This window comes from Falco peregrinus, chromosome 2 (genome assembly GCF_023634155.1).
Source record: "Falco peregrinus isolate bFalPer1 chromosome 2, bFalPer1.pri, whole genome shotgun sequence".
Taxonomy (NCBI): Eukaryota; Metazoa; Chordata; class Aves; order Falconiformes; family Falconidae; genus Falco; species Falco peregrinus.
Genome location: NC_073722.1, coordinates 48,236,527 through 48,263,057, shown reverse-complemented (window position 1 = coordinate 48,263,057; position 26,531 = coordinate 48,236,527). Strand labels below are relative to the sequence as shown.

General features: G+C 37.7%; 1 protein-coding gene across 6 annotated transcripts in view; it reads right to left on the bottom strand.

Annotated features, from left to right (window-relative positions):
* The window catches only part of HTT (huntingtin), an 87,661-nt gene extending 61,130 nt beyond the window's left edge, over positions 1-26,531 (bottom strand). For 3 of the 6 annotated variants that reach the window (XM_005229813.4, XM_055794560.1, XM_055794562.1), the window contains exons 1-16: positions 26,154-26,531; positions 19,949-20,032; positions 19,412-19,532; positions 15,799-15,858; positions 13,732-13,811; positions 13,179-13,317; positions 12,791-12,932; positions 11,062-11,240; positions 10,359-10,563; positions 9,422-9,469; positions 6,040-6,120; positions 5,237-5,601; positions 3,304-3,427; positions 2,895-3,013; positions 1,850-1,961; positions 219-359 (exon numbers count right to left, since the gene is read on the bottom strand). In XM_005229813.4, the coding sequence (XP_005229870.1) occupies positions 219-359; positions 1,850-1,961; positions 2,895-3,013; positions 3,304-3,427; positions 5,237-5,601; positions 6,040-6,120; positions 9,422-9,469; positions 10,359-10,563; positions 11,062-11,240; positions 12,791-12,932; positions 13,179-13,317; positions 13,732-13,811; positions 15,799-15,858; positions 19,412-19,532; positions 19,949-20,032; positions 26,154-26,254 (2,101 nt within the window). In that variant the 5' untranslated portion in view covers positions 26,255-26,531. Of the gene's footprint in view, positions 1-218; positions 360-1,849; positions 1,962-2,894; positions 3,014-3,303; positions 3,428-5,236; positions 5,602-6,039; positions 6,121-9,421; positions 9,470-10,358; positions 10,564-11,061; positions 11,241-12,790; positions 12,933-13,178; positions 13,318-13,731; positions 13,812-15,798; positions 15,859-19,411; positions 19,533-19,948; positions 20,033-26,153 lie in introns of those variants that run through there. The other 3 variants (XM_027790862.2, XM_027790876.2, XM_027790878.2) reach the window with 3 other exon arrangements.

The window sequence follows — 26,531 nt, the reverse complement described above, 5'->3', positions numbered from 1 at the left end:
GTCAGAAGCTATACAAGCTTGTCCACTGGACCCTTACTGTAATTACAAAAAATGTGTATCACCATGTGTGGTACTAATGCAGACAGCATGGTCATTCCAATTGGTGCAATATTCGTTTACAAATACTAAACTGGATTTAGTTTTCTGTACAGATGCTGCCTCACTTATTTGAAAACCCAAACATACTATTAAAACTGCGTATGTGAACTGCAACATACCATACTCTTCTCCCATTGCTTCAAGGGGTGTTTTATACAGTTTGCTGAAGAAAGACTCCGGGTGAAGTGCAACGGCTGCTCCAACACAACTTACTGCCAGGGCTTTTACACTGACTCTCACATCTCTATCAGGAACTAAAGCTGGGGAGAAATAAGAAGAAAAAAGAAGGGGGGGGGGATATTTAAAAGCTTCTGAATTGTTTTTAAAGTTAATTAATAACTCTTTAGGATATAAACAGCTTAGCTTGGACAAAAAATATGAAGGTAGAGCAAGTAGTTCCAGTTTAATCCAAAGCAGCAATTACATACAGGGGTTTTTGGCTTTCTTTTTTGAAAAAAACCACCCCACCACTCCCCAAAAAACCCAAACCCAAACAAACCCCAAACAAGCCAAAAAAATCCCCAAACAAACCCAAACAAAAAACCCTAATAATGCCAAACACTTCCATCTCCTTCCTTCTTTGCCGAGAATACAGGTACTGCACTGTCTTTCCAAGAACACAACATTACCAGAGCACATGAACAAGTAACAGTTTAGAAAAGGGAAAAAGAACAAGCTTCTTAAATGATCACTTCAGTCATATACAATGACACACACACACACGCCTGTGACACAGACTTCCCAGTAGAAAAAAAAAACGGAAGCAGCAGCATATGCTGTAAAAGCTTTCTGAAAATCCCTAATTACTTTTATTACTATGCTGAAAGAGTACGTAATTCCTCCTTTGAGCCCCAACAGCCTCCTCTAACAATCACTTACTGTCAAAAGCTTCTCTTTGACTTACACACATGAAAAATGGCCACACTAACTTATGTAAATGCTGTAAGATGTTAGAAGTAGACAAAAAAATTCAACTTGAGTTTTCAGCTTGATCTAAAGTTTTCAAAGACCCATTCTTGGCTTTAATACAGCTGAATTGTTTAAAATATGAAGTTACATTTCCCAAAAACAAATGGGTACAACAGCACTTCCTCTACCTGAAGTACATTCAAAAAAATTAATACAGAATTCAAACACAACAGTTATAAAACTAAAAAAGATACTTTTAAACTTTTTTTAATTAAAACAAATCAGGCATTGTAAACACAACAAATTGTAAAAATATTAAGAGAAGTACTTAAAAGAGCTATATTCTTCTGAACTTTGTTTTTAGGAGTTTCCACAGAATGAACTGCAACTCAGAAAACTGTCTCCTTGCTGAGGCATTGACACTTTCATAGTGGAAAAACTGGGCACCTAACGCTGATAAAAAGAAGCACTGATAGCAGGTTGTCTTCACAGCTTCATACCATCTATAAACCATCAGGACCCCAGAGGCTAAGTCTCATAAGAAGTTACAAAGTGTTAATGTAATTAAGCATTTGATTTATGGTTTAAGTTACTGTAATACATCTTTAGACGCCCAATGGTTCAAAATGGGATTAATTGTAAAATGGCATAAATTTTAAAGTATTTTTAGGTTTTCCTGTACTCTGGTGTGATCATTTAAATCAGGACTGTCACAGAAAAACCTCACCCCAAAATGCCCAATAATGTGAGATTAAAAACCACAGAGTAAACTGATGCTATTTCCAACTTTGTATGTTAAGAGACATAATGAACCAATAATGAGCCTTCAAAAGAAACTTACCTCCTTTCTCCCCAGTAAGTAGAAAAGAGGCTGACAGAAGTCTAACACAGTGCACTAAAGGAGCAGAATTTCCGTCTGTATAGTGACCTATGTCTCCCTTTACCCTGGAGGGCTATTGAAGACAAATCACAATTTTTATATAGACAAAAATTAATCTTTGGTTTAAATAAAACATTAAGCACAACACAATTTAGAAATACTGCATATCCCCAAACGTAAAAATGTTGTAATACAAAGCCTGTTTAATACATATTCCAAACAAAGGCCTTAAAACGCAATGCTTTTGGAAAGTTCATACCCAGTATCAGAACTGGTTTCATTTTATCACAGAAACAACAATCATTTTGTAGTTTTTCTGAGTTACCTAGACTTGCTCTTTGCATCTGAGGGAGTTTGATAAACTGTCCTCTGGTGACAAAAAATAACCTTGGGAAACTTTGTGTGAGAAGGAATGAATTCCGAAGAAGGCCGACAACCTTCTGTAGTTCCACATTTAGAGTTCCCAGGAGCCCAAGCTGATCTAACTGCCTGCCACAAACTAAACTCTTTTTGCTCCAGCTCAGAACAAGGTCCAAAGCTGAAGTCAACAAATCGTAAGAGGAAACCAGTAACCTGTGGTTAGAATGGCATTAGCCTCTCTGCAGAACGAAATGCTCAAAGAATAAGGCGTAACAACTTCTGAGGAGATCCTGAAATTAACTGCTTCCCAGTTAGTGAACTACTAACACAGTACCCAGCACAAAGATATTTTGGGTAATAATGTATCAGTGTACCTTACTAATGCACAAATGGTCTGCATTCTCAGCAGTGTGTGTTCTGTTGCGGTTTTGTTGGTGATTACACCCACGAGATCAACACTTGTGTATTCATTCACCTTACGTTAAATGAAATTCAAGCTATAACTCAGATTTACTTTTCAGCCTTAGTTATTTTGACCTATAATGAAGTACACCACATACACAGGCTACCCACATTTACCACTAATTTACATGATCATAACTGTAATTTTTTTTTAAACTTCCAGATCACTGCAACTACTACTTACCTGACTTTCGTGATCACCAGGATCTGCTGCATCTTCTTTTGATGTAAACCTATCTACGCTGCTATCAGAAGGCTGCCTACTATGGCTGATGGTTTTCAACAGGTGAGGTTGTTGAAGAGCTTTAGAAAAAGGCAATTCATGAAATATCATTTCAGATGCAAATTAAAAACACTTGAACTTAATTATACAAACGTGAAAAACAAATTAGCAGTGATCAAAACAAGTGATTCATTAGAAGTGTTGAAATATAGTCCTTAATTTCCATTTCAATCTAGTTACTTGTTTTTCATATCCATAATCTGAGTCTTCAGTCCCTTGAAGTTAGACAGCCGATGCACCTGTAACATCTGCCTTAAAGGTGCCACCAATTCTGTGCCTGTCCTCCCCCCAAACCCATTTATCAACATACCAATAGAAGAATTTCTGAAAGACTCTGATGAATCATCTTGGAGAATATTTGCAGCCTCATCTTCCTCATCCTGCAGCTGCCCAATCTGCATTCCAGAATACTGTCCTTCGGCACCCTCCAAAACCTACACAGTGCAAGGACAGAACTTAAAATAGCTTAACACACAGTATTAAATCTTAAACATGCAGTGTTAGTAACCTTGAAATAATTTGAAAGCAAAGATGAGCCTGATAAATATTAGCATACAGCTGCGTGCAGGCCCCAAAGCAGCTCCCCTCCTCCTCCAGCATCTGGGCTAGTAGAGACCATAGTTATATCTGACAGTCTACCTCCTGAGCCGGGAACTCAGTTATTAACAGTAAGAAAGTCAAACACTTAGTGTATTGCCTCCCCCTGCAGCTCTCCTTGCCCCGTTACCCCAAACACAACTGTCCCTCTGTCTCAGCAGTTACAAATCACAACCAACACCTCTACTGTCACAAACTGCACTTGTCCTTGCTGTCAGACTCTCCCCATAACCTCGCTTGTCCTGGATATGTAAAGTCAAACTGAGAACACACTGTGCAGGACAAAAAAGGACAAGTAAGTTTAAACCTTTTAATTCCTCCATTCTAAACCAGAGACTACTAAAATGGATGCTTCTAGAAGAGAGTTAGGCTCTTGGTACCAATGCAATATATAGGCGGTACGTATATGGAAACATATCTACACAAGACAAAAATTAATAATGACAATAAAAGACAGTAAAAAACATTTCATTGTAAGTTTATCAGAATACAAGATACTTCTTCAGTTACTCCCTGACTTTATAAGCGCCTGGAAATTGTGTGTGTGGGTAAGTGGGACAACCACTTAGTCTGTCAATTCCCAAAAAATTATTTTACTTGTACTTACTGCTTGTAAGCAGTATGCAAACTGACATATGCAACAGTCTGACAAGAATTTGTAATAAATGCACCTTGTCAATAAATGCCTGCTCGCTTTGGCCTCTGCTCTGCCCATATTTAATTCAGAGACAGAGCATTTACTGCTATTTCTTTAGTTCTGGAATCCTCACATTTGCAGCAGTATTTGCTTTTCATTTCATAATCGTAAATCTACCATTTTTTTGTAATGGTAGGAGACTACTACTCTTCCAAAATTACTACCAGCAAACTTAAGTCAAAAGTTTGATAACGTTTGAAAAAAAAAAAAACTTAAGAAACTCTAAGTTTCCCCCTTTTCGTATTTTCTGCTCTTGCTCACAGTAATTGTATTTTCACTGTTTTTATTACAACCTCACAAATACCTAAGACAAATTTCTTACAATAGCTACATTTATGCACATTTCAGGTGTTTATTAGAAATCTAACTGCTACATTAGTAAGTCATGCAGCATTTGCTCAGTATAGGAGAAATCCTTAGATGGAATAAAAAGGAAAAAAAAAAAAAAAAGGAGTTGTGTTGCCAAGTGAAAAAGCACAGGCAGAAGACAATGTGAAGCATTAGGTTCCAAAAGTATTCCTGTATCATTCCAAACAGACTGTTCACCCTTTAACACTTCCATTAGTCCTCCTGCACCAAAACAATGATTAATATATCTATATAAAATGAAGTATATGCTACTAAGAGGATATACTTAGGTCAAGCCTTTGATATTGATATTCTTCCAGTAAGTGACAACCTGTTAATGCCTTCATATGACCTACCCAGTGAACACACTGATTACAGGTTTGTAGCTTTTAATTACTGCTGAAGTGAAAGTGTTAAAAGGAGGTCAAGCTCTCCAATAGCGGTGCGACCTGCTGACCTTTCCATTGTTACTAGCTGAGGATGGAAAAGTAGAAGACGAGTAAGTAGATGACTCCAAGTCTGGGCCCTCCACGGAAGAGCTCTGAGATATGTCGGGCCCCTCAGTAGAAGGGGATCCCCCCTCTGCCCGTTGCACACTTACAATTTCAGAACTGTCTGAAGGGGTTACAGCGGAGTCTGGACCTTCTGTAGTAGTCTGAGAGCTATCACTAACTGGTGAGGAAGCCTGTGTTCCATCATTCAAGTCCATAGTGGGATCTGAGTGGACAGCACTGATCTGGCTGGAGCTTCGACTAAGCACGTCATCTTCTTCCCCTTCAGTAGCTGTACTTGTCAAATCACAGCTCGTCAGGTCAACAGAGTCTGACTGCAAAGTATGTTGAGAACGTGGCTGCTCAGTAATGATATCGTGTCCGGTAGGATCAGCAGCTGAACTCCCTACTGACCCAGCTGTTGACACACCTGATGAAGAAGCTAGTTCACTGGTTATTTCACCCTTCATAGAAGCTGCAAAACACAGACATTTATGAGTCAATCAAAAGTTTAAACTTGTGTTTCGCTCTTGATATGGACACCACATACTAAGCCACATATTAAACTAGGCTAAGGAAAGTGTATAACTAAACAGTTGAACTACAGGTAGAGAAACAAGCATCTGTAAGACGCCATTCCATCAATACCAGTACCGTCAATACCATCAATGTCATACTGATGACAGTCTATCCATTAAAAAAAACAACCCACAGCCAATTTCATTAGGTAAACATAAGTTTTATATCCAGGGGTATTTATGGTTTCAGCTTTTTAGAGCGTCTTTTGAGCGCCCATCCACTTCCTAGTCACCACAACACATCACATTTATATTTTACATAGAGCAATAAAAGAAGGGCTCTGTAATGTATAGCAACACAGGTTGACTGCACTGCTAAATGGAAAGTCAGCTACCTGCAAACGACGCAGCACTGACATCTGACCGGGTTTCAGGATCATCCTCCAAACCTTCTTCTTCACCAAGAAGTATTTTACCTGAGAAGTGATATAAGAAAAAACTTTAGTTTTCCAGAATTATAGTCAACTTGAAATGCTGACCAGTTAAAGTCAGTTAGATGTAAAATTATTTTTAAAAAGTTTATCCAAATAATTTTTCAAAGCTATGACAGGAAACGGATGGAAAAGAGAAAGGAATGAAGAAAGTGAATATCCAGTCCTTCACTATCTGACCCGGAACGAAAGAGAGCAGTGACAAGGAAACACACAGTTAACCAATTCTATTTAACAGTACAGCCATTCAGGAAACTACCTATGACCTTACTCATTCCAGTTTATTTTTGTGGACTATGATTAAGATCCCACTAATTTCATCAAGGAGGTCCCTGTTACTAAGGACTGGATACCTGGCATCTGGATGTCTGCCCTCAACTCAGAAGGACATTAAAGCACCACAAATAAGACAGTAAATCATCTCTTCCTCCTTAAGGCTATGAAAATTATCAAAGGCTACTTGCAATTTGAGGCTTGGAACTCCAATGATAACAGAATGGAAAATGCCTAGGGGGAAAAGCAGCACATCCTAGAAGCACAGGACAACATAAGCGGGACAGGGTGATGAACCATGCACAACGGCCATTAAGATCCAGGGACTAAGACAAAAATCTTCAGAGAGGTTTTTGCTATAGGAAAAATGAGAAACACTTAGTAACCCAACACAATCATCCCAGAGCTCTCTTACGCACTGAGTAGTATCTATTTAAAATAGAGGCAGTGGAAAGAGAAAGATAAATGCAGACAGACACTGCCTGGGAGCCAACCAGGGACTGAAAAGTCTGTAAATGGGACAGGACACAGAGTGCAGAGGGAGTTCCTGTGAGCCCGTATTTCTGGATCTCACAAGTTGCTTGCTGAGACAGAGGGATTCATAACTGCTTTGAGATAAGCCTATTCTGCCATTCAGAATCAGCTTCACTGTTAATCTGAGATTCATCATACAAGACACCAATGTTTTGATAACCCTAGGTGAATTATTTTGCCTTTAATTTACTGGGGGGTAAAAAAACACTATCAGACTTTTGTATTAACTTCTCTAACACAACTGCTTTCATAATAGCAGTAACACTGTAGAATTGTCTTCCTCCAAAAAGTATGTTTTATATTATTCAAACCTGTAAGGCAGAAAAGTAACCATGATCTTTCCATGTATATTCTATGTAAAATAACAGTAATTAATTGAGAACTACAAAGTTTCTACAAAAGTATGAGTAAAATCTTGCTAAGAGTTCTCAGCAAAAAGCATGAAAACCAGTATATTCTCTATTCTTTCCCACATTTACATCCATTTCACTGAAACAAACCAGGATATTCTTCTGCTTTCCACAGCTGATCACCTTTAAAAGTGAAAGAGGAAGGACACTGAAAAACATTTATCAGGCATATTAGTCTTTGTATGTTTAAATGAGTATGTAACACAAGCTGCAGGATAATTTTCCACTACTTGGAAAAAAACAAAAAAATCAGTTAAGATGCCGACACAGGCCTTCATTTCAAAACGAGTTTTCAGTCTTTTTTGCAAATAATAATAAATAGCTTTTGCAAATAATTTTGTGAAGCTGAAACATCAAAAACCAACATAGGCCAGCTGCTCAAAACTGAGGGCGGTCTGAAACAGTAAGGCTGAAAAGACATGGAATATCTGAGTTCATATGTTAGGGTCACAGATTTCTGCAGATCTGCTTCACTTTACACTCCTACACGCAAAGGAGTATTACAGCTAGACAAGTTTCACCCCTGGCTGACAGCAGAAGGCTACTACTTTGTATGGTAGTAGACTGCAAAACAACTTCAAGTAGGAACTGGGAATAGGCCTGATTTTTCCTGCCTTTCTACGATGCAGAGCAGCAAAAAATGAATAATCCACAATCTGAAATTAAACCTGTACAACGCAAAAAATCATGAACAAATTCCTTAAAATTTTTTTATGACATTGTTTTAGACCACAAAATCTTCATGCCATCATCTTGAAAAAGGATAAAAGCTGATGACTCACACATCTTCCCACTGAGTAAAGGAAAAGTTACTGTTTTAAAAGTACTTTAATTGGATTTACACTATTATTAAAACTACAAAGTTACACTGAAGACTACTAGCGATTCTAATTACCAAAGTAATCATTTACCATTTTTCATTTTAAAGTGTTATGCATTGTTATTCTGATTTTGCATTCCGTGTCACCTTTGGATGCTGCAGTAATACCTACTTTCAGAACACTCTTTCACTCTACTATTTCTAAACTAGAAATTATCACTATATCCACAAGTACTATTTCATTCAGTTCTAACCACAATTTCATATTTAGTTAATATTCTTAAAGTATATCAGTACATTCAGCATCATGAGATTCCTTGTACACAAAGACAGGAGGCTATATCTGGAAAAAGTGTGAGTTGCTATAATGGTCCTTAAATATTGTATGATCTTATTTAGTCTTAAAATGTTTTCTTTCAAGTTTCTCTTTTCAGTACTGCGCATCTCTCTGCTTACTATGCTTGCACTGACTGCACTTCACTCTTACACAGGTCCACTGCAACAGCAACGTTTAGCTCACCTCAAATAGGCAATGGAACTGTTACACAGGTGTAGCTAGACCGATTATGGTACTGGTATGACTGGTTTTAGGCAGTATAAACTTTTAACTATATATGAAGTACATTCATTCACAAACTGGGAAAAGAACATTTCAGAGAATATTGTATTAATTAAAATCCTGCTTAAATGCATTACCTACTGAAAAAAATTAAAATATACACAGTAAGACACAGAATGTATAGAATGAATCATCAAGAACAGAAAAAGAAATAAAAAAGCATCATATCAAAGCATGCAAACATATACATGCATTAGTGAAGAAAGAAAAATAACCAGGCCTAACAAAACCAGGAAGGTGAACTATTTGTGAGTTACATTAAAGATTAAGTATTACCATCAAAAAGGGAGAATGCCCTGTTCAGAGAGATTATTTTTAGATATGCTCTTTAGAAGTGAAAGTCGCATCAATATTTATCATCATAATTTGGCCAGTGATCTACAGCAAAAATAAGAATTATACTGCTTGGAATAATTTTAGAATATCTGGATTGCCGTATCCGAATTTGCATCAGAATTCTTTTAAAATTTACAGTAATTAAGCTCAGCTGATAACACAAAGGCAATTGTGAAACAAAGACCAAAGTTCAGCAAGACAATGAAGTGGGGAAGTGGAAGAAAAAACCCCAACACCCCAGAACAAAAAACCAGAAAGGAATGCAATTAAAGATTTGTTTTTGAAAATAATCACCTTTATGCTTTCTCGCAATAACAGGGCTGCATGAAGACCCCCCTCCAGCTGCAAATCACAGAAAGTAACACATCAGGGCAAAGACAGAGCTGCTGAAACCATGAAGGAATTCTAATAGCCACAGATGGGAAGAAAAAAAAAAAACACAACCAAAAAAAAACCCAGAAAAAAAAAAAAAAAAAACCAAAGCCAGGAAGAAACAGCAAACTTGTTGCTTTTAAAGTTCAAGTTTTTTGGATCATTCACCATCAAATGACTTTTTCTTTTTCTATACCACTTGTGTAAATTTTGCTTTTTAAAAAATACATTCTAAACTTCTCCACTACGATTTCTTCTGGTTAATGAATTTACCTTCTAAGAGCAGCAATATTAGAATGACCCATTAGTTTAATACAGAAGTCATTACAGAAATCCAATCAGGGACTGATTCTTTTGAAACACATAAATAGCAGTTAAGAGACAATTTTAAGAACATGCACTTGACAGACAAGAACATTGATAGTTGATTTAGCAGTTATGGACAAACTTAAGTCATGCTTTAATTTCATGCTGGTTTCGGTATTCAGCAAGGAGCTCTCAGTTAATAAAAAGCTGATCTAATCAGAATTTATATGAATCACAGCTGTCAGATGCTCGGTGAGAGTACATTAAGGGGTGGGGTGGGGAATCTGTCACCAGTTAACTTGTCCTGTGTAAGCAAAAAAACTCTAATCAACACAAACTGTAAAAAATACTCGTTTGTCACTACTCAATAAATGTATACCCACTTAAAGGAAGGAAGGAAAAAACCCTTTACTGTACTGGGGATAGGGGGGAAAAGTCATGTATAACTTCATACATTTTGTTTTATCCTTCATACTTCTGGCTAACACTGAGAAATACAGCTGCTGATACATGTTCCTCTCCTTTTACTCAAATTACAAAAAATACAGCTTACCTATGAGTTCCACTATGCTCCCACTGCGGTTCCTGCTGGCAGATTCATCTTTGGATACACTGACCTGTGCAATGCCCCCTGAAGCAGTCAGGGCATGGAGAAGTTCAGGTGGTGGCGTTCTAAAGAGCTGTTGTAATAATTCTAAAGCTCCAGTCACAACATTATGGTCCTGATGCTGGGTGTAATGCAAAGTCAATTCATAAACCTAAAACCCAACAAAGGAAGTCTCTATGAAGACACAACATGCTACATTTCTTTCCATACACCACATTAAATTTCAGTGGTGCGTTAAAAAAATGACTGATATTTGCTATATCTAATCTTCACCACACTCTTCCAAGGGGAAAATATCAATTAGTTGTAGCCATTCCACTGCCTTTTTGTTAGACATCTGTTTCTGTTCATTGTTATAGAAGGAGGAATCACATCAAAGAACACCATAATGATTATGAAGTTCTTTAGCTCCTTTGGGAACACCTAGCAAGGACTACTGATGCATTTTTCTGGAATTATTAATAAGTAATGACCAGAAATCCCAGTCACTGGATCAGCTGGTCCATTAAAATGACTAAGATGAACAGGAATTTGAGAAAAGAATTTATTATGTTCAACATCAAACTAGTGCTCTATCATACTATATACGTTTTATTTATTTTCCTTCCAATTAGTACTCTTCAGATTAGGGTTATTATTCATATTTTACCTGTATAAGTTGTTCTGGTGAAGGTGAAATCTCTGTTTCTTTTCTTGTTACACCAAAACTGCCTTTCAGGCTGGTATCCTTTACTTGTTGTTGCAATAAAGGTATGAGATACCTTAGTGTAAGTAAAACACCCAGAATTAAAAGAGTAGGATGATCATCTTCTACAGGAACCAACAAGCCTGTGGGTAGAAGAGAAGCAGTCAAATCATTTACTGACAGTGGCTAGTTTCAACAGATATAGTGTGTTAGTTTCACATAATCCATGTAATAGCTTCTTTAAAAAAAAGAACACAAAAACCACCAACAAAAAAACACCCAAACAAAACCTAGTAACAACTTAAGAATATTTTCTAAGTGTAGAAACATTTCTGAAATAGAAATATTCTGAAATAGAAAGTGTAGAAATATTTCTGAAAATCAGTAAGAAGTGTGAGAGAATGGTCAGAGGATCCTGTCTCACCTTCCCTGTTCCCTACCTCTTCTCACTCTAAATAATCACAAAAAATGGTTTTTTGTAATACCTGATGCTTTCACCGAATGATGTAGACTTTCTTGCTCCCCTCACAGGCTTCCTCTCTCTACTTGACCATTTAACTAAGGCGTAACATAATTCACTCACACACACGCGCGCCTCTATCCTAATGAATGACATTTACAGTTTTGCCTCCTCCCTCAAGTACTGGGAACCTTGTTCTATATGTATACCTGTTAAGCAGAGCCAAACCCAAAACCTATTAAGAATAAAAACAAGTTATGGAAAGTAGCACAGCTTTCTACTTGGGGGTGGAATGGGAATCAGAATCAATTCATTGAGTTCCTATTATTGCTCCTGTCTGAATTCAGTACCATTGCCAGGATGTTACAAAACATAACATTTGAGGCAGGAAAGAACAACATGTGCATAGATGTATACCATTTTCAAGTCACAGAATGAGGAATGTCACTACATAGCATTTCAATTTTTCACTCATACTTGAAAGAAGCAAGGCTAACAGGATAACGCTTTATTTATCTGTTGGTCTTCCTTACCTCTCCTTTTGCAATATAGTCTACATAGTAAAGAACCCCTCATCAGCAGCAAAACTAAGGCAAAAGTTTCCACTACAATCCAGACAAGCATCCCATCAAGCTGCAAAACACCATAAAGACCATGCCAACTTCTCAGATGAAGAAATACGGAAGCAATACCTGACACAAAGTCGTGAGCTTTTAAATAAAAAAAAATTCACTTTCTGGTCTAAGTTAGGTTTTCAACAAAGAATCTACATGGTGCTACTTCCAAAAAAGGCTACAGGGTATGTATGTGTTCATGACCCAGAGAACAGCAGTCATAGCCTCCACCTCAGACCTGCTGCACTAACAACCAAGCTGCTGAACAATGCAAGTCTTCACAGGCTCCTGAGCAAGTTCTTCCAGAATCCCAGGAACTCTTTATTATCCAACAAGCCACTTGCTTCTCTAACTTTGGCCATTTCTTTTAAACATTACTCAATTAGCATTGCAGCACACAGACACACACAAACAGCTTGAGTCACATCTTCATCTAGCTTCACACAAAACAGAGAAAACATTAGCAGTGTAACTGGTAGTCTAAGCACTTTTGCTTTGCCTGAAAACATCTCACATAGGAAAAGTGTCTTACATGGAAAATAAATTCATCTTAGTTATACCCAAAGCAAATTTCGTTCCCCTCCCCTGCCCCCCCCTCCCCCGAACCCCTGAATCTTACCTAAAAGTACATTCAATAACCAGGCATAAAAATACTGCATTCTTCGTGAATGTTGACAGATGCTTACTGCTGATCCTGCCGCTGTTCGACGGATAGTAGGGGAACTGGATTTAAGATTAGCTATGAAAGCTTTTAATAAAACCTAAAAAAACCAAACATAACTTACTTCTTACTAGAAAGAAAAGGAAAACACAGGTGAACTAAAAAAAGTCAGCAAACGTATTTTTCATTCATTCAAAGCATTACTCAACACGTATCAAGCAAGGGCAACTTCTGCCTTAATTCAGACATGCAGATGTAACTGCCTTCTATAATGTGACTGATAATGCTGACAACTTACTCTGTTTTGAAACATAACAGGGAGCACTAATAGGTTAAAGAAAGATACCTTGATCTCATTGTCATTTGCAAAATTGCCAAACGCTGCCATGATTTTTGGTATCGCTGCAGCTAGTGTCTCTTGTACTGACTCTTCGGGTCTCTTACTTATTCGTGTTAGACAGGGCAAAAGGTTCACTAAGTACGGCCTAAGTATAGCAAAGGAGAAAAACTAATTAAACATTTTAAATTCATACTCAAAATCTGTGGTATTACTAAATAACAAAAACCATACCTGTTAGCTACACAGAATGTAGAAAACGAGACAACAGTCTTCTGAATACAATTTGCAAACATTAAGATAGAAGTAAGAAAAATAACACTTAAAAAAATATACATCATTGTCTTCGCAAGATTCTCCCCCACTTCCTCCCAAGTCATGTACAGCACAGAACTAAAACTCCAATAAAAGAAAACCAGCTAATCAAATAAAGCTACTTCAGAGAGAATAATGTGATAGGAATTCTTCCAACCTCCCAAGTGAATACTTAAAACTTGAGAACAGTAATATCTGTATTTTGTTAAATCTTCTCTGGAAAATTCACTTACTAGGACATGTTTACCTGCACTTTTGAGGCCGAACTAGATGGGCAAGCTCAGCAAATCTCCAGAGTGCAGCACGTAGACTTCGAGAAGCACCATTCTAAACGCAAGTATATAATTGTTACGTTTCATCAAGCAAAACCATTTACTAAAAAATACCTAAAATGTATGATAGTATGCCGTTTTATACCATTTCAGTTAAAACAGATACAAATGGAAGGTGTCTGGAGGCCATAAATTTCCGTTAGCCAAAAGAAAGCCAACTCAGCTTCATGATTGCCTTCATTTTCTAGCTGGTACAAGGAATTTTCCAAGTGAACAAAAATGAATAATAAGGAACACCAAGAAAGAGAAGGAAATGTCTGACAACACTCTGCTGAAATCAGCTTAAAATATCACAGAGAAAGGCATAAACCAACAAAGAAACACTGATGACAGAGTCTAAAAATCACTGGAACACTTGCAGAGATATAAATGCAGCATGAAACTGACAGCAGTGGAAATATGCTAATAAATAATGTTCAACTCCTGAGCATACCAAAGGAAAAATCCACTTACTGATCTGTATCACTTCATAATGGCTTGCATCCTGAAGTTTAGTATCTATTTGTCTGTACTGACACCTTCAGCTGTGCACCTGACTTGAGCCTGAATGCCTTTAGACCTGGTGTCTAAGGATATAGTACAGTTCTTTAGTACTGTTGGAAATACAAAAAACTATGGAAGTCAATAGATGTCTAGGAAAAATTGTGTATCTAATGTAGTTTGAACTTAACCAAAATGCTACTCAAATCAAGCACCTCTGAAGACAGAGCAGAGATGTTTAGAAACTGTTATTTCTTTCTTTCTTTAGCTAGTGTATCAAAGGCTCATGGTCATGTTAGCAGGACAAGCAAAAAAGCCTTGCATCTGAATTACAAAACGTGCATTTTTCAGGATTGCAGTCAAACTTCAGATTCTGACATGGCTCCTAAAGTGATCCAACTGATGCACAAACAAAATTCAGTCTGCTGGGTGTTTCCGTTATGCCTGCTATCTCTCTCTTGCCTTTGCCGTGAATCTGAGAGCAACTATTCAAGAAGCACATGCCACATGAATAACTATTTCCTCCTGCACCTGTCATAATGTGGAGCCTTCAAAACGATTTTTATGTTGGCTGTTTTCTGTTCATTAGCTAGATGTCCATTTCTATACCCTCAAAAATTTTGTATGACATTAAGACACAACCACACAGTAACATATCGATGCAGACTACTTACAGGCCCTGTACCTGACAGAAGATAAGCTATCCACATTGGTTTTGTTACTTTTTCTTTCCTAGGAGTTCTATCATTTCCAAAGAAATGTAACAAAAAGCAGTAGCATTGCTGTCTAATAAGTAACAGCTGTATTTTCTCTCTACACAAGCCTTGCTATATATTTATATAGACACATGATTTCAGTGACACTGTCCTGAACACGTAATTTTTCTTTTGTAGTTGTATACCTCAAAAAAGCTATTACTAAAATTCTTCCTGTGGACATATTAAATCATGAGTTTTGGTGCAAAGAGAGATGCTTCAGTATTTTTACACATACTTCTTAGAGAAGCTGTAAGTACCCATCACACATTCACAAAGTAGTTAAAATTTTTTATCAGGCCACTTCAGGTCTTAATCAAATGATTCCTCCAAGAAGTTATGTCAAATTAGGAACATCACTGCCCTCCACCTACTTTTCACCACACTTTGCTTGAAGTTTTTCTTTCCAGTTCAGTCAATAAACATCATGAATATGAATATAAACATCATGAAATCATGAATCATTTGGGTGCAGAGTCACTAAGGTTAACTCAGACTGCTGTTCACACCAAATGCTCATGCATTTTCTGCCAGATAAGCTTTCAGGAACTGGTTAAATCTAAACAATGGGGCCAATAGTGAGGAAATGGGTAAAATAATGCATTAAACAGTCACAAATCCTTCCTAAGTGAAACTTTGACCTTGATATTAAAAGACATACACTATTTATTCACACTAATGCCACATTCCACCATAGTAAAACACTTAATAAATACCTTATTTCAGAAGAACATGGAAGAAACTCACCTTTTTAATCTCTTTATACAATTCTAATTGTAACCTAGGCAGATTGGAATCCATCAAAGCCTGCAATAAAATGCATTGAGAATGTACTGTATCAGAGAGGGGGCACTTTACAGGAACAATGTTACACTTGCAATAAAACAGCTTTGAAAAAGGCACAAAACTATCTAACTGCCCCTATATTTGATGTATAACCAAAAAAGTGTTAAAAGACAGACACCTTTATCTTTCCCACAAACACAAAACAGAACTGTGAACAAATTTTACAAACAGTTATTTGCACTTATATATTGACTGCTTTACCCATTCTACCTAAAAAAAGACCATATGGGATCAGACCACAGGCAGCGCCAACCTAACATGCTTTCTGGCAACGACCAGGAATAGATACTCATTAATAGAACATTAAAACACAAAAATAGTATTCACAAGCAGCAAGAGGTATTCCCTGCTGTACATCCCCAGCATCAAGTAGTCCTCTACTACTTCTCAAACTGAGGCTGTGTTTGTACCATTACCTTTAACAGCCTTTGAAAAACCCTTCTTTCATGAATCAGCCTATTTTCTGCATCCATTTATTACCACAAGGTGTTTTGGACACCGTATGTATCACATCCCAAGATCTAATCAAGCATGCTGTGCCAGAGCACACATTGTAGTTTGAACCTGCAGTCTGGCTAAGAACTAGGGATACATGAAATCAAAGCAAGCACCCAAAAGTAGTAATTTTCTCTTCAGCTCAACTCGATCATTCCCTCTCAGTCTCTAAAACAGCAGACAAGGAAAAAAATATTAAAACAGTTCTGCTTATATACAATCTCTTCCTATAGAATATTTTGTATACAAATGATTACCCTTTCTCTTACATTTTGTTCCTATTTATGAACATCCCAATTCTTCAGATTAATTGAAAGCTTCACACCGTGGTCTAAGTGCTATAATGTTTAGTATTCCATTCTTCTGTCCTTGCCCAGTAACTCCTAATTTTCTATCTGTTTTCTTGACCACCAGCCATTAAGCTCACATCTTCAAAGGATTCCTCATGACTACAAAATTTTACATGGCACATGCTGATGTAGAGGCCGCAACTGCTTTAATATGGTCAGTGAAGTACCTGTGGCTCCTCCACAGCATGATTCCCCTAGACTAAAACTCTGTGCCCCAAAACTTCATTACCCCCAATTATACCAATCATCATAATAAAATGGTACTACCTTCCCCAGAAAAATCTTACCTGGCTCGTATCTTTATTGGCATAAGTACCCCAACTACTAACTGCAGGTGCCTAGATGACAGTAGGTAGGGATAAGTTTTGTGATATAGGTGAGATTTAAGTTTTATGAGAAGTTCGCTGCCCCTGTATATAAGGATATCAAGCAACACAAAAAGGCACCAGGTACTATTTGGCTTCAAGGATAAATTGTCCTTACACCACACTCAACTGGAGTTTGCGTACCTATCTTTTTAGCAGGCTAGAATCTAGCAAGTCACCCTAACCAGAAAAAAAAACTATAAGCACAGTCAATCCAAATTACTACAAATAATAAATCACAGTTACTCAGACCAACTGTACTCCAATCTGTATCAGTCCCACAGTATCGTCAGCACAGAGAATACTACATTATACATCAGCTTCAGAAACATGACAGCTTCAGTAACACCTTACCCACAGAAACCTGTTAATTCCCAACTTGGTATTTTTTCTTTTAAATATAGATATCACCAAGGCTAATTAAACATGGAGCCCTTTATGCTGTTTGTGATATTCTGACAGGTCAGCATAGTGATACTTGAAGACGACCTAGAGAGTGTTTACCTAAACTTATTTGCCGTTTCAGTTTATAGTCATGTCTACACAGAAGTGTTAGCATCTTAATTATACTAACACGCATAAACTCCAGACACAGTTACACAAGTAACACATCTGTATTCTTATATTTAAAGAGAGAAAATATAAAGCATCTTTCTGGCAAAAGAATTAGCCTCTAAAAGGCCTGAGGTACTAAAAAAGTTAAACGTTGACTAATAGGCAAGCTTAGGGGCCCAGCTCACAAGCATCACTGCTACTTGCACAATCAAAAATAAAGCTGCCCATCTTTTTGTCTCTGCATTTATATGCAAGAGCATGTCTACCTAAAGATGTTGCTTTCACAAAGCATAAACCAGAAATAGAACACAAACTATGACCAGCTTTGATAAGTCTGATGCTTCCAAGTGGTTGGAATATCACAACTATGACCGCTTCATAGCTGTGACCGACTGGCAAGCTTAATGACTGATAGAAGACTGTCGTTTAAAAATCACAGTAATGTTTAAAACAGGAAGTACCATACAAAAATTTGAAAAGGAAAAAAACCCTGAAGTTTTTCAAGGTATCTTGAAACTTGCCAGAAAACAACAATATTAAATAGATTGTTAATTATTAAAAAGGTTAATTTTATACCAAGCCTACAGAAGAGTTTGGTGGAAAGAGAAATGTTTCAGAGATCTTTTAAAGCAAATTAAGTTACATCATGGTGTATACATTTCATAGAGTGCTAGACTCCGGCAGATGGAAAAACTTTTAAACCAGAACACACACAGCAAAGTCCTACAGGGCAAAACAAACAAAAAAAACCAAGACACTTGCACTTCCTCATTCCCTATCATTATGAGATATACTACATAATCAGTAAGCTTTCTCCATACAACTTTCAGCCACAAGCTCAACTCCCAACACTTAATTCATTCAGATATCAAACAAATATAAGTTAACCGAGAGAAATCCTTACAGAAATAGGGTTGTTTTGTTTGCTTGCTTCTACACACCCCTTCATGCTAAAGAAAATCACTACTTGTGTATTTCTAAAGCACTTAAACTTTGCATCAACTACATCAATTATGCAGGTACATTACATTGACTCAGAGGTCAAGTATTTCAGAAAACTGGGGGGGGGCGCGGAGCTGGGGAAGAAAGGGCAGATGAAGGTAAACTTGTCCTGGAAGCAGCACCTCAAAGCAATTACTCAGAAGGCTCATTTTGAGACACTTGAATCAAGATTTAGACCTTGCTTGACCTCATATGAATGCCCATCTGCTCTTGTCCAACAAGCACTTTATTCTGGATCACATTAACTTCCAGAACACCACATTTATCTTTATTATTATCTAAAAGCTCCTCCTCCAATATCAGCAAATCACACTACCTGAATTACAGCATACTACTAGTTTGGAATGAAAAGCCATTACATTTTTCAGTCAGCTTTTTAATAATATTTTTACATTTCCTCACATTAAGTATCTTTATGTTTACAGAGCAATATAACAGAGTATTCCTCCCATACAACAAAATTATTTTAGAAAAGCCCATGTTCTTGTTTTGGTTAATGAATGACTGAAGAAAAGAATGCATTAGAACTATGAATGACAGAAGACAAGTTAAGTATCTTTATCTGGGCATAAAAAGCTCACCTAAGAGCATGTACACAATTCAGCAAAGAAGCTTACTTAATCTCTTACAGTATGAGAGATCATCAACAATAAGAAAAGCAACTAAAAGAACATCAGTGTGAATTAATACAGGACACTGCATCAAGAAGAGGAAAAATCTGATAGTACAGCACATGAAAGTTCTTACTTTAATAACTTTATTAAGGCATTCATCAGCAACCATCCGGACATCAGATTCTGCATCCTCACTGCAGAGGAGAAAGAGTTCCATAGCAATTCCCAGCAGCTTCTGAAATTCTGGAGAATTTCTAAATAAACAAACATTAGGAAGTTACTATGTACACTATGCAAACATCAACCCTATTTTTGAGGGAGTTTCAGAATCCAGCTACACATGTATGATACACAGTTATACACAGGGAGGGGACATTCAGTGGATTAAGATTCAGAAGATCATTGCATTTTCCTACATAATCTGGTAAGGTATTTGACCCCTGTGCTTCAGTTTCTCTGTCTGAGGCGGAAAGGTCATGCCTAATCTACAAATGGGTAAACATTACTTACTCCCTAGATTTTGGGCTGGTTAAAATAGTAAAATTGTACCATTCCAGTTTTAAACAGAAGTTGAACATTTAACATCAGCAATTATCAGGAAACCTCCAAATAACTAACACTCCAAAGTAGCTATCCATAGTCAGGCAATACATTAGAGACACTGTCTTACCTTAAAGACTGAGCAACTATGTTTTCACATATTGTTAGGCAATGATTCACTCGATCTTTCTTGGTAGTTGAAAGTTCTTTCTTTCTAAAAGAAGAACACAATGATAATGAATCTGAGATAACTTCACTTTAAAAGTGAACAGTGACCATTTAAACACTCTTGCTAGAATAGTTTCTAATGATTATACAACAAAATGATGCACTCTTCTGGTCATTTTATCAATAGTTGTATAACAACTACCTGTAGTCCCACAACTTCAATATATTAACTGCTGCTGAGAGCAGGCAAGCCCACAAGAAGAAGGAAAGGTAGACACTTGGAAAAAGAATTAATCATTTAACAGGGAATATCATATTAATTCTGTAACTTTCACTGAGAAAATATCTGGGGAACAGAACTAAAGAATGAAAAGCAGTAAAGGTAAAGGAAGGTAAAAGTGGAGTGGACCTAGAACAACACTGAAATAAAGAAACTGATAGAAAGAAAAAGGCTGGGGAAAAAATGCCATGAGAACAAGTCTTGCAGACTTAAAGATACCACTTTTCAGAAGACCTTCCTCACAAATATCACCACCTTAGGCTTTTTTTTGTCTGGCAAGTTCTTGAAACTTAAAAGTTTTATTAAACTGTTTTGTATCTGAACTGGAAAAGATGCCAAGGCAATCCTACCTCACACCGCATTCCTCCAAATGGTTCTGTAATTACAGAAATAGCAAAGCTCTCCTTGGGCAAAGTCTATGCCCATCAAAAATAATGTCCCTATAGTAACACTGGATATAGTCCAGGAAAGGCCAAGGCTAGTCAACTCACCGCAAGAGTGTAACGTGAAGGGAGTAACATTCACAGAATCAAAGAATGCATATCTACAAGCAATGCAGAGTACAATATGAAAAGCTTCTACTTCGCAAAATCTGTTTAACATTCGCTTCAATGTGATCTAAGATCCTATAATCCATTACACCTGAGTCTAGAACAGAAGCTTCTGCCATGCTCCACCCCCAAAGGAACTGAAAAAAACCCATATATTCACAACTATGACTGAAATTTTTCACTCACATTCACAGAGATTCTTCCCTTTTATTTTCCAAGTAAGAACTGTATCTTTTAGCATTAATTTTCTGTCTTAAAAAAATAGCAAAACCATCAAATAGCAAAAGGCTTCTGAACTACAAGTTGGAAAACCATGTGAACAGCCTGGACTTACATTGACATAGTTAACGCAACATTAAGGACATACAAGTAGCCAATAAACACATTAAATTAAGCTAACTCAAAACACATTGTTAGACAAAAATTTTGAATAAGCAAGCTGTAATATTCAAGAGCTTTAGCTCAAATAATAGTACAGTTTTTGAGGGGAAAAAAATCACCATTCTTTGCAAGTACCCCTGTACTTTTTCTTCCATCAGGTTGGAAGCAGGGGGTTGAAAAGTGTTAACTCCCAAGGTTTTGGTTTTCCTTCCAAGGATCCTCTCATCTCACCTCTTAAACTTTCTAAAAGGGCAAGTATTTTTTAAATAGTTCTGAACAAACCCATTTTTTCCATTATAATTTGGTAATATCTTGTTTAGGTAAGCTCTACTGTTGCTCAAAGAGGATCTCTTCTTTGGCTTGTGTTCTTATGCAACTGGCAGAATACGAGTAGCCAACCTGAATTTGATCAAGACATACAATGCCTTTCTCTCCATCTTGAAAAAGCAACACAGAGTCTTTACCATCACTTTCAGTTCAGATCACCTCCAAGAAAACAGCCAATACTTCCTAAAATGTCCAACTGATTTTGCACCTTAAGCACCATTTATATGAACAGGTACCTAAGAAAATGAGTAAGTAATTTCAACTTTTGTGATAATTTTACCTAATACTGCCCACATCTCTTCTGAGCACCGTTTTCAGTACACATTCAAACCAAGAACAGAATAGACACGTCTGAACTTGCCCACAAGCTCACTATTTCAGACAGAAAACATATTAAAGACGTTGCTGGATGAGAGTGCTTTCAGAATAAAGTTCTTTATCATCTACACATAATATAGCCCTGAGCAAGGCAGGCAGTAGTGTTCAGTACTAATCAGAGTAGTACAAATCAATCTCTTTGGCAGATTTCTCTAAACAGAGAGCTCACCTGACACTGAATCTAGCACCTCATAGAAAGAAGTAACTTAAAAAATTGAAAAAGGCCTGACTAGAGAAAATGTAATGTGAAAACTTAGAAGGAACACATATAAATAACAAGTTACCATTTAAACTGAAATAACAGAAACTAGAGGCGAAGACTAACTACTAGTTACTATCCAAAGCGAAAGAGGAACAAACATCCAACTGAGTTTGCTGTACTGAATCTTTCACCTGCCATTTGGTTATTTAACTTCAAAAAAATCTGCTTTTGACAAAATAGAAAAAAAGGTGGAAGACAAACACTTGATGAATGTTGTGTGCACCCACATTTTCTGTGCCTACAGAGGAACAGTATCTAAAACACATGATTTTTTATTAAAAAAAACAAACACAACAAAAAAGGCCTTTATTTAGAAGTATTGTGAAGCCCTCAGGCAAACTGCTGATGAGCATACTCAGGAGGACAAAAGCAGCATCACACATTTCTTAGGAGAGAGCTGAAGTAGCAAGCCCCAAGCTAAGGTCATTTAAGTTTGATGAATAACAGAAGGCCAGAGATACTGGAAATAGCGGTTATCTACAGGAAAGCTTCATCCCACATGCAGAGGAATTTAACCTTCTGAGTACTTCTACAGACATTCTCTAGCCGAGAAGATTAATAAACAATATAAGAAAACCAGCAAGCCCAGATAATTTTGCACTCTGAGTTCTGATAATCTGGCTACAAAGAGATGCAGCTCACTGATGCTAATTTTTATCAGGCCTTCAAATTAAGGATATATAAAAATAGTACTGAAGCTCTAAAGCTGAACCAGCATTAAGAAAAAGGGCCAAGCCAAACGGCTTGACAATAATCTTGAGAAAAGTAATGAGAAACTCAAAAAAGAATCTATTAATAACAAAGAGAAATATGAGTGGATCAATGTGTAGTAACAGACAGCGATGGAGAGTAAAATTAACTAAACAGGTCTACAACACACCCTAGAAAAGCTAACTCCAAAAAAATATCTAGGAACCACCACTGACAAGCAGGGCAATATGTATTATCCACACAGTTCATGTTGTCTTCAGATAAGCAAAAAAATTCATGATACCGCTACATACAGAACTGATGAAACCAATTTACAACCACAGCTTCAAACATAAAAAATCCAGGAAAAATAATGAGTATAGAAAAATGCATATTACTGAAGGGCACTTTGGCTCTTGCAGTATCTTTTGCTGTAAAGATAATGGTTAGAATTAAATTTAAGGGGAAAAATAAATCAGAATAGGGCACAATGAAAAACAATTACAGTAATGAACTATTAGAACTGTTGACAAGAGAAAAGGTGAAGAATCAACCTTTGGATTCATCAAATCAAAGCTAAACACCTTTCCAGAAGAAACATTAGCAAGTCATTCTCTTCTCAGCTCACTGGTAAAATGGTAAAAATGAATAAAATGTAAAATATAGGATGAACTGCGATGGCCCATCTGCTTTTTAGTTTAGTTGCGTAAACTCTGAATTTTTACATCATACTAATTGGATTTTAAGTTATTGGTAGCTTTGTAATCCAAAACAAGACATCTAACTCCAATCAAAATTTAAGGGTCTGAAAAAGCCAAAAAGAGATACAGAAGAAAATAAAGTGCCTCAGCAGACATGTATAGAAGGAATATGATGACAGAAGAGCTCAAACCAAATTTTCATAAAGGAAAGAAAAACAGCAACAGATAAGCAACTAACAACATCCAAGTGTAATGTGTAATAAAAGCATAACACATCATTATTACCAATTAAAATCTCTCAAAGCAGAAAAAGCTTTCACCTTCCTGGTAAAGGCTTGAATTCAATTAATATTTCAAGAAAAAAAGTAAAGCCAGAATAACACTTTTATCAAAAGTTCAGAAGTCGCTGTCTCAAAATAGAATGAAGAAAAACTTCAATACATGTGCAAACAGTTAAGTCTTCTCTACCCCAACCTCTGACCTTAAAACATTTCATAGCAGGAGACAGACAGCCCTTAGTACGACTCATTCACTAAGAAGATGTAGAATGCTCAGTTTCTACCAAAAATATTTTAAACCATTTTTGCCTACTCCAACATAAAACATTGTTAAAAATTAATATTTTTAATCATGTAGAGGTCACGTTATATTGTTGTAAATTAAGGTAGTTTATTTTGGGAGAAAAAAATTAGAGGTGGGTAGTTAATTTTACTTTTACTGTAGTGAAAAAGTCCAACAGCACCTGTAATAATGAGATTATAATTTAAGGAATGACAGCTTCTCGCTTGTCTAATTTAGGAATCAGGACAACTCTGATCTAACAGACAATGTCAAATAGATAACTAATGAAATTATTAAAAAGCAAACCAGTAGCATTTATGTGAATACATTCACCCATTAATTTATTCTTTTATTCCTGACAGGTAAGCTCTCACTGTTTTATAACAGAAACACACAGAATGATAGGAAGTTACCACACAGAACTACGAAATATTTAAGTGCTATTTGTACAGAAGCATAATGAAGATGAACACCTCTCCCCAAACACAAGAAAAACACAGAAGCAATTTTCCTTTCCCATTCACTTCAAACAAGAAATAAAATAAATATATAAAATGTAGACAGTATTGCGAATTACATCCAATATGTCACCTGGTATTTCACTAAAAGTTTGGGAAACTTCAGCAAAGACTGCCACAATATCCTTTCACAGGCTTTTATGAGGCTTAGTGCCGTTACTGAATTTGTATAGCTCCTGAGGGCATGCAGTAACGTGAGTTTTCTGAAAAAATATGTAGCCTACTTTTAAACACAAAGCAAAGTCAACAAGGACAACAACAACCCTAACTTTTTGATGTTTTCAGTAGCGTATGCCTAAATTCAGACCCCCGAACCAGACAGAACATTTCAGGACCTTCTTTTGAAATACCATGATCTATCTCATCAGTAACTTTCCGGATTTTTTTCACCTACAAATAGGAAAGATTGCCAATAGATGGCCATCTATCCTCCATGTCACACAAAGTACTAACACAAAAAGTACACAACAGAGAAATCTGTCCCTGCAATAAGGCAGCTAAAACCAATTAGCTCATGAAGAAGAGATTCTTCATCTATTATGCCTTAAAACTGCACTGAGATTGCTTGAGACCACACTCTCCAAACAGCATCAACCATGATAACTTAGCTGGCATCCACATCAGAATGTACTGTGGGAGCAGGTGGCCAAGAGCCCCGCTCCACTGCTTGACATCCTCTGCCAAAACACTATGAAACTGCCAATTTAGAAGTTACCTGTTCCTCAGCCCTTCTGCTTCTCGTGTCCTCAACAGCTGGAGCAAAAGTACTAACATGACCCATGCATTTATCCTGTAAAGATCTTAGCGTCTTTCCACCTGTTCAATAAATGTTATTTGTAAAGACTAAAGTGAGAGGGGCAGCACCGTGGTACTGAACAGCTCCTGGCCCTTGCCCTCAGTAACGCCTCCGGATGGGAAACCCAAATAGTTTAGGGGCAGAATACATTTGTCCCTAACAATTAAGAAAGAAAAAGGGTACCGAGAAATATTTAAATCAATTCCTTTTAGGTCTCTGCACAGCAAATCACAGCACAAGATTTTACGTGAAGTTTGCTGTAAACAGACATCCACACCAACTCCCCGCAGAGGCATCAGAACTCAGACTTTATGAGCCTTAGTGCTTTAAGTTATGTTTAGACAGTTCTTGCCTTTTTCCCAGCAGCGTATTAGCCGAAAAGGTTTTCCTTCCTAGAACCAGCCTGTGAATCCCATACAACATTCTTCTATCTCGCGTTCGTTACCCATACTGCTGTTTTTCAAACGTGCATGCCCAGAAAGTTTACTCCTAGCTTAAACTTAACGAGCGAGCAGGCAGCACTCCCAGACAGGCACAGCCCCCTGCCAAGGACAGGGCAGCACCCCAGGCCTAACTCCTGCGGGGACCACCAGCTGCCTCGCAGGCTGCCAGCGGCCCCGGAGCGGCAGCGGCCTGGCGGGGCGGCCTCCCCCGGGCCGGGGGGAACGACGCTGCCGAAGCTCTTCGGGAGCCCTCCCGACCCTCGGATGCGGGTCACTCACGGTCTCTGGAGAGGCTCCTCGGGGATGGCAGCCGGACCCTGCTGCTGCTGGAAGGAGCGCAGCGACTCGAAGGCCTTCATCAGCTTCTCCATGGTGGCCATGTCCGCTCCGCCCGCGCCGGCAACACCGACCCGCCACTCCTCCCCGCCCTCTCGCAAGCGCCCGGCGGCGCCCGCCCTCCTCTTGGTGGGCCCGACTCTCCTCCTTCTCCTCGCCCTCCTCCCGGACTCGCTCTCTCCCACTCGCCCGGCGCGCTGAAGCCAGCCGGAGCGCCGCTGCCAGCTCACGCCGCGCCGCCCGTCACTGCCGCAATGAATGAGGGAGACGCCGGAGGGGGCCGCGAGCACGCCCTGGCTGCCCCGCCGCCATCTTGAATCC